At 51.8% G+C, this 8,753-nt stretch overlaps 1 protein-coding gene across 1 annotated transcript in view; it reads right to left on the reverse strand.

Annotated features, from left to right (window-relative positions):
* Positions 1–1,749: 1,749 nt before the first annotated feature.
* Positions 1,750–8,753, reverse strand: part of ATP9A (ATPase phospholipid transporting 9A (putative)) — a 110,518-nt gene continuing 103,514 nt past the window's right edge. Inside the window, exons 26-27 of the mRNA XM_040459743.1 lie at positions 7,361–7,564; positions 1,750–6,125 (exon numbers count right to left, since the gene is read on the reverse strand). Of these exons, the coding sequence (XP_040315677.1) occupies positions 5,989–6,125; positions 7,361–7,564 (341 nt within the window). The 3' untranslated portion in view covers positions 1,750–5,988. The remainder of the gene's footprint in view (positions 6,126–7,360; positions 7,565–8,753) is intronic.

Genomic DNA, 8,753 nt, shown 5'->3' on the forward strand with positions numbered 1-8,753 from the left:
GTACCAGGGGGGAGAAATAAAACTCCTCTTTTTCCCAGAGTTTAGCAAAGCTATTTCTAGCTTTTAATGATACATTTCACCATCTAGCTTTTAATGATACATTTCATGGGTAGCTTTGAGAGGCACGAAGGCGGGACTGTTCTATTATGTAACCCATTTCAAGTAGGAAATTAGCAAGTCCTGAATGAATTCTGTTACTGTGCTCGACTTCTGGAAAGTTTGGAGCGACTACAGTTCTATTTTGAGGTGAGCAAATCCATTATTTATAGATCTCCTCACAAATACCGCAGGGTTTCATGTCACCCTGAAAAGTTTCATAACTTTTTCATAACTTGAACTGAACAAAAACAGTTCAAGTACTTGGGGGCGTTGGTACATTTCGTCTCAAAACCTTATTAGCCTGAATAGGGAGTAGGGCAAGCCTTCCCAGTGGCCAAATATTCAAAAATACAAATATCCAAGATCAAATAAATATTCATCTCTCACATTCCCTCCCCCACCCAACCCCAGTGTGTGTGTGTGTGTGTGTGTGTGTGTGTGTGTGTGTGTGTGTGTTTTAAGCTAAGTCCAGCAAAATAGTCTGGTCAACAACATAAAAAGAAATGTCTGTTTTTAACGGAGCCGTTGGCCATGAAATAAATTCTGAAACTATGAAAGCAGCGTCTTGAACAGAGCAGCTGGGTTCACTGGACCTTCCTCGTTGTTGAAAACAGGAAACATAAAGGTCTTTCAGTCTCAAGCTCCCCCTAGCGGCGGGAATGGAGCGGTGCCTACACCCGGATGGAATTTCACAGCAGGCAAATGCGGAGGGAAGACCACTTTGATGGCCACAGGGTTAAGGAAAAGTACCTTCTTGAGCCCAGGTCACCAGAGCCGAGAGCATGCGTCTCCGATTTGCCGGGAGGAGCCGCAACTGATGGAGACATAGCGCATTGCCAACGCTCCTTCTGATCGATACCCTGGGGGTGACCCTCTCAACGGGAGCCAATATGTGGAAACCAGCAGCCCACACCACAAATAGCTCCTAATTAAAACATGTGGCTCGTTGGTACATAGCTGGTTTCCCGAGACACGGGCGTTCACACCGCAGTGATAAAGCGGACGTGTGCAGGTCGTATCGGGGGTTCTCAACCGCGGTACCTTCGACATTTGGGGTCGAATGACTCCACGTGGTGGGGGGCTGTCCTGCGGCATCGCTGGCCTCTCATCAGGCCCCTGAGCACCCCACCCCAACTGTGACAACCAAAATTGCCTCTGACACTGCCCCAAGTCCCGTGGTGGACAAAAGCCCTCCAGCTGAGAATCACTGGGTGAGATTAATAAAATATGTCCTCTGCTTCCTACACAACAGCTTAGAAACCTCTCCTCCCTGAAACTTAGGTGACTGCATTCCTGAATCTTATATTCGATTTTTTTTAAAAGGTGTCCAAACAAATCAAGGACTACATGTGTATCAATCAAATCTGAATCCTATAGAATACTTTTCTCCTTTTTCCTATTTATATCGGTCACCTTTTGAAATTGACATGTCTGGAATAGACAACGGTACAGAATAATAAGTAATGCACGGGTTTGGGATGGGATTTTTTTTTTTTTTTTTTTTTTTGCCAAAATCCAAATAACTGGAGAAACAGTTCTTCCCTTTTTGTACCATGAGATACACACAAAATAGGAGCGTTATCATAAAAAGCCTTCATTTTGACACCAGAATTCCTGTTTCCGCACAAATTAAAATGATCCCCAAAGGCATAAAGTACACAAGCTTTATTGGGCAGCAGCAATGAGCCACGCTGGCACACAATGAAAGGACAATCGGTCAGAAACACGCAGGATCACATGTGTATCATCACGGGATCGAGGATTTAAATCATCTGGGAGTTCCTGCTAAATTAAAGCATCCTGTGCCAGAGCTTCCCGCTAATGAAAGAACGCTGTCCTGGTGGGTATGTGCAATGTGCATTACACGGACGAATCTACTAATGAGGAGGCCGCCGACTCCTAGATGAGTTTACGGCTAGCCCCCCTGCAACAAAATCCTAGAGTGGCCACCATTTTTGTTTGCTAATACCGCATCCCCCCAGCAGTACCCCCCCCCCACAAACGCAGTATCCACTGACGTTGCCCAGTGACGTTAACAGCCGGCACCCCCAAGCACGCGGTGACGGAGACGCCGGATCCGCAGGAACAGCGCCATGGCGTGAGCAGACGCCGCGGAGCGCGAGGTCTCGGGGACGCTGCCCGCATGGTGGCAATGCCTCTCGGTTCCCTTCCGAAACACAAGACGTATTTTCCCAAGATGAAATGAACATCATTAATGGAAATATTTTCCAATAAGTGTACGTGGCAAAAGGTTTTACATGAAAGGAAGGGGGGAGAAGTAAAATCTGTTATATTTACAAGCTCCTTTTATGTTTTTTGGTGACAACAAAGCTGGAAGTAACGGGATTTTGATGCAAATCAAGTATCTCATCAAAAACTCAGGTCACACACACACACACACACACACACACACACACACTTAAACACACACACAAAAGGTTAAAGATAAAAACAGCTGAGAGGTGTTTGTCTCCAACAGGACGGCGCGGAAGCGTGTGTAGGTCCCAGTGGCGATCTTGGCAAAGGTTTAAAATGCTGCCCTGCAAAGGCATGAGGGCTTTCCCATCCCCACCCCAGTAAAAACAAAACAAAGTATAAAAGCAAAACTCTGGAAAAGGAGAAGAGGCATTATTGTGTCCATTCCCAATGAGCACAGAACTCAAAATACATTCAGAAGTTGTCAGTGTGACCTAAGCTTTCAGCAGAGAGCACACAGAGGGGAGCAGACACGGGTACCGCAGCCGACTGCACACAAAAGTACTTAGGAAGGGAAGCTGGCCTGGGGCCCGGATGGGACGACACCAACAGCGGGAGACATCCCAGCTCGCGGTCTCCGGGCTCCAGGTGGCTGCGGAGGGGGTTTGCTCCGATGTCTAGATGCCCCCGAGGACGCCCCTCCTTCGCTCTGTGGCAAAGTCCGCTGCCCCAAGCAGCCAGAGATGGTGCAACCAGAACCCCCTAGCACCACGGGCAACACACACGTGAGCATGTGCGCCCTCCAAATGAGGATCCAAACTGTCAGGCTTCAGAAATTACCGAAATGGAGACGCTTGTCTGGTCATTTTCTTAGAGGAAGGAAGGGGCGGGGGGAGGAGAAACCGAATGGATCCCGTCATCCTCATGCACGTACAACCATCACCAAAAGACAGAACAAAACTAATCATAAGATAACAAAAGTGCTAACCAGGACAGAAATACCTAGTGGTGTCAGAGGGCGGGGGTGGGGGGTTAATTTTTACTTTGAGGAGAAAGGTTTGAATAGCACTGATTGTGTGCCGTGGGGCCTCTGGCCTCAAATCAAATAGGCTGCCAGAGACTTAGGTCCCACTGAGGTCCAAGGTGAGGGGCAGGGGTCAGTGGTGCTTCCTAAATTCCTTCCAGATTGGTAAACCGAGAGAAAGGTCAACGGGATCGGTCTGCTCAAGCTCTACGAACTCAGGAGGTTCCTGTTTTATCTTCCCCCGCAACTGAGATAATCCGCGTGCACACGGGTCCTCTGCTGGGACTGCTCTGACGGGTGCAGGTGAGGATCCTGTACCCTCAACCGACTTGAGGCTCCTGCCCTTTGGGGCTGCAGAGTTTGAGAAGCACATGCATCCCCAGACACCCGACGACCCCCGGCAGGTGGAGGGAGCAGGCTGCCCACTGATGGGGCGGCTCCACGGCGTGGGGGTCGGGGCCCCGCTTGGGGTTTAGGTCCCTCTGGCCCCCGACTGCCTCCGCCGGAGTGCAGCTGGGACGAGAGAACAAGGTTTGCAATGGCACAGACCAGCACCCCTCCACCTCCAGGCGTGGCTTCTTCGGCAGCTCTCTTCCTGGGAGAGGTCAGGTGGCATCTCGGGCGTTGACTTCAAAAGTCAGCTCACACACCTGGGTCGAACTTGGGACTTGAGGGGGGAAAAAACAAAGCAAGAGACCATCTCCCTGTATCTGCTGGGAAAGTCCAGAATTTCCTCACAGCACTTCTGGCAAGACCTACCTGCAGAAGCCATCGCCTGTCTGTGAACAAGGCCAGGTTCAGGGTTTGCAACCTCAGATCAGAACAACTTAAGACTTACAATCGGACTTCCAAGAAGACAGATCAAAGTATGAACTCCTGAGCCCAAGGCTCCCTCCTCGACCTTTGAAACGACGTAACGTCACTCAGAGAGAAGTCAGACCCACTCAATCTTTCCGGCTGAAAGGTCCTATTCCTAAATAACCATTCACTCACGGCGACCTATATTCCCTGCAGGTCCTTCCGGTGTGGCAGAGATGGCTGGAACAGAATGGCCGAAATACTGCAAAACTGCAGAATCTTAAAACGGAAGCAATGCCAAGAGCCAGTTTACCCAGTGCCTGAAACTTAGTATCATTTTATAAGGGTTTAAAAGGGCAACATAAGTACATGAGCATATGGAGAGTGCTCCCAAGGCCAGGAACCGACGTGCCCGCTCCTCCCGCCCCCAACCCCCCAGCCGCAGGCTGAGCGTAGGGCCGTGGGCGCGGCAGCCAGGCTGGAGCTCACGTCTCTGAAGCACGCACAAGAAGCGTCATGCCGAAGGGCTGAAGGAATTAACCACGGATCCGAGATCACAAACAGTCACTGAAGATCCGCCGACCTAACGCTTATGGCACGCATATGTGGCACCGAGTGACTCGAAAACCCAAGAATGCCTTGCCCCGCCACGCCCAGCGCTTGAAAACTCCCTTCCCTCCTCGGAAAAGAGAAGCCACAGCTTTATAAGAAACACACGTGCGGGTACGCCATCCCGGTGGGGGAGGGGTCTCTACCGCTGGCGGCCTTCCAGCAAGCTCCCCCTGGAGATCTCGAGAGGCAGTGGAACGGAGCCGGCAGCCTGGGCCTCCTCCTCCCAGGGACTCTCTGCTCGAAGCTGCCGCCGACGAAGGGCATGGTTATGATGCCTCTGCCTTGGCCATTTCATCCTCTTAATGGGAAACAGATTTCTGTGGAAGCCGAGAGCCCCCAGCCCTGACCTTGCACTCTGGACTCAGGAGGCCTGAGCCGCATATGCTACATTGTCTAAAGAATTAGCCGAGTCTCTTATCACCCTGTCGACACATTTAGGAGCCGTTCGGTGGCACCTTTCCTGCTAAAACAACTGCTGAAAATGTCTGAGGGGTGTCCTCAGATGGCCACAGGCTTTGTAATTGTTACCAGGTCCGAACACAGCAGGGTAACACCTTTGAAATTCTTTTACGAGGAGGCAGGTGGCGCTAACTCGGGCGCTGTCGAAGCTGAATCTGACGCAGGGGAACAAAGGGGATTTACGGCTCGCTCGCTCTGCCCTGGTCCGCTCTGTGTCGCTCTGGGAAGGCAGCGTGGCTTCGGCAAACAGAGCGGCCTCGGGCGGGGTGGGTAGCACTTCGGCCGTGCGATTACCGTCTGGGTCACTTCTGACCAGAGTCATGGCCTTTCCTGCAAACCTGTAGACCGCGAGCTTGACGCTTCTCCGCAGCCAGTTTTTTCAGAGCAAGAAAGACGCGGGGAATACACACACATTAGGACTGTTTAAAACAAAAACACAAACAAACCCTTCTACAATCCGCAGCTGGACAGAAACTTCTATCACACGACACCAGAATCCCAGTCCTCGGAAGCTCGCACGGTGACCCACGTATAAATGTGTTAGCCGAGCCACCAGCTTTCACGTATATACATTCACTTGAGGCCGAGTCATCCGGGGCTCGAGCAGGCCCCACGGGCACGTCCCAGGAGCCTGCCCCGTTGAACCAGCCTCGGGACTCTGCACATTCAGCCGCTTCGCGTCCAAACGGCACGTGGTAGCCATTGCCGCGAGATCCACAGGTGGCATTTAAAAAAGACGCAACTTGAACTCTGTCCACCGGGAGGGCGCAGAGGCCGCGGTGCCCTCGGCCCGCGCACGCCTACGAGGTGAGCTTCGAGTAGCTGGGCGGGGAGAACCGTCTCCGCAGATACTTGAGAACGTACAGGGGGAGACAGCTGACCAGAGTGATAACGGACACCTTCCACAAGAATGACAAAGTGGCGATGAAGTACACATCTGCAATGCAAGCAAAAGGGAAGACGGCGGTGAGCGGACGGAATGTTCCAGAAGGCCTGTGCAGCTCAGGAACTGCCAGCATAGCTATTGGGGGGGGGGGGGGCCCCGCCTCTCCTCACTGACACATGGCCTCCTGGCACCGGCCCCTTTCCTGGGCTCTGTCTCCAGGGCTGGGATTCTCCCCACTCCCTCCTCTCTCTGACCTGTGCCATCACTGACAGTACTGAAATGCTACTTCCAACACCAGGAAAAGAAAACTACAGGCAGAAACAATTCTTACAGGTGTTTCTGATCTGGAATCTGACAGCTGGCGCTTTTCTTTGCAAACCCCGCCTCCCGAGAGCAGAAAGGCACTCTGACACCAGACGTGTTTTCCCCTCGCCTCCGGGATGGTCACCAAAGCCCAGGACGGGTCGGGCCTGAGGGCGGTGCAGAGCGGGAACCAGGTGGCCTAGGGGGCTTCCACTGAGGGACGGACGCCCCCTTCTGCTGCAGGACAGTGAGCCCGCGGTCTGGAGGGTTTTGAGAGAGCAGAGCACAGCCCGCAGCCTTCCTCAGTAGTGGAGTGGACACCACTTCTGGGGCACAGATGGGGAGCGTGTGGCTGGCACGGGCCATGGTCCCACCTGTGCGTCTGCCCAGCCAGCCCGTGACAGCTTCCTGAGGGCAGAGCTCGCCACCCCCAAGCCACTGAGCACACAGTAGGTGTTCACAAAAACGCATTCTGAGAGACTCTCAGGACAAGTGTGAAACTAAGACTTCAGTAACCGGATGTTCCTTTCACCTTGACCAAAACCTTATGGAGCGTTTGCTGATGAACACGAGACCTGATCAGAGGCGCCTTCAGGGGAAGGTGGAGTTTCTTAACCTACCGATAAGGACAAATCCTGCGGGACTTACCATTTATTCATGAACAAAACCTGGATGTCCGACATCGCATTCGCCCCCCAGAGCCCGGCACTGTGCCCAGCTCCCTCGAGAAACCTACCAGGTCTCTGTCGAATTCAACGGAACCCCCTTCTAAGTCACTTAGTGCAGTGTGTTTTTAAAAGGAAACACTCCACTGACATTGTGCCCACCAGCCTCTGTTCCGGGAAGCTGATCCACAGGTGCTATCTGCCCCAAAATGGGGGCAGCAGAGTGCCAAGGCCAGCTGGACCAAGACCCCAGGATGAGCGCTGGGGAGGGGGCCCCTGGACCTCACTGCCCGGCTTCAGCCACAGAGCGGGTCTTACCGATGAACTCGTGGAGGAACACCAGGGAGGCGATGTAGCAGGCCAGACTGAGCAGCTCGGCCACGGTCATGAGCCAGTGCCACGTCTGGATGGTCAGGGCCACCATGAGCAGCTCCGTGAGGATCAGCGACGTGAAGGAAATGGCCACGATGTGCACAAACTCGGACTCGAACAGCAGCAGGGCCCCGTACATGATGGTGCTCCCTGTGAAAGCAGACGGAGCCGGTGTCCCCGCACAGCCCTGCCTGCCCGCAGCTGCCGCCCCTCCCGCTGCCCTCCAGAGCCCCCTCGGCCTGGGCTCCTTTTCCTTTATTTTCCATTCAGACATGAAAGATGGCACTTGCTAAATGAGGTTGATGAGTGGTGCTTTATGGAGGCTTTAAAGAGGTGTCTCGTTCTGATTTCCTACTTTCTCTTTGGACCTTACGTCATAAGGAGTCTATAACTGCAGGGGAGAAGAAAGAGAGAGAGACAGAGGGAGAGACAGAGGGAAGGAGGGAAGGGGAGAAATGGAAAGGGGAAAAAAACAAAAGGGAGGCAGGACAGAGTATCTGGAGTGGGTGAGACAAGAAACAAATTTAAATTTAAACACACTCTTTAAAATAACAGAGGTAAGCAGTCACAAAAAGACATATTCCGCTTCCAGGAGGTACCTAAATTAGTCCCTTTCATGGAGACAGAAAGGATAATGCTGGTTCCCAGGGGTTGTGGTGGGGAAGGGGGAATGGGGACAGAGTTTCTGTTTTGCAAGATGAAAAAGTTCTGGAGATCTTTCCTTACAACAGTATAATACTAGAGATGTGCAATGTAATTCACAAGCGTGCACATACTGAGCACTCGCGAAGTGTACCCTTAAAAAGACGGTATCTGCAGATGAATGGATGAAGAGGATGTGGTATATGGATACAGGGGAGTATTACTCGGCCATCAAAAAGGAGGCGATCTTGCCATTTGCAACAACGTGGATGGAACCGGAGGGTATCGTGCTAAGCGAAATACAGAAAGACGAAAACCGTATGATTTCACTCATATGTGGAATTTAAGATACAAAACAGATGAACATAAGGGAAGGGAAGCAAAAATAAGATAAAAACAGGGAGGGGGACAAACCATAAGAGATTCTTAAATACAGAGAACAAACCGAGGGTCGCTGGAGGGATTGTGGGTGGGGGATGGGCTAAATGGGTGAGGGGCACTAAGAAAGACACTTGGGATGAGCACCAGGTGTTATACATAGAGGATGAACCACTGGAATCCACTCCTGAAATCATCATTGCACTAGATGCTAACTAACTTGGATGTAAGTTTAAAAAAAAAGATGGTCAATCTTAAGTCATGTGTTCTTTTATGCCCTAACGCCCACAACACACACACACACACACACACACACACA

This window comes from Herpailurus yagouaroundi, unplaced genomic scaffold (genome assembly GCF_014898765.1).
Source record: "Herpailurus yagouaroundi ecotype Mexico unplaced genomic scaffold, PumYag 246, whole genome shotgun sequence".
Taxonomy (NCBI): domain Eukaryota; kingdom Metazoa; phylum Chordata; class Mammalia; order Carnivora; family Felidae; genus Herpailurus; species Herpailurus yagouaroundi.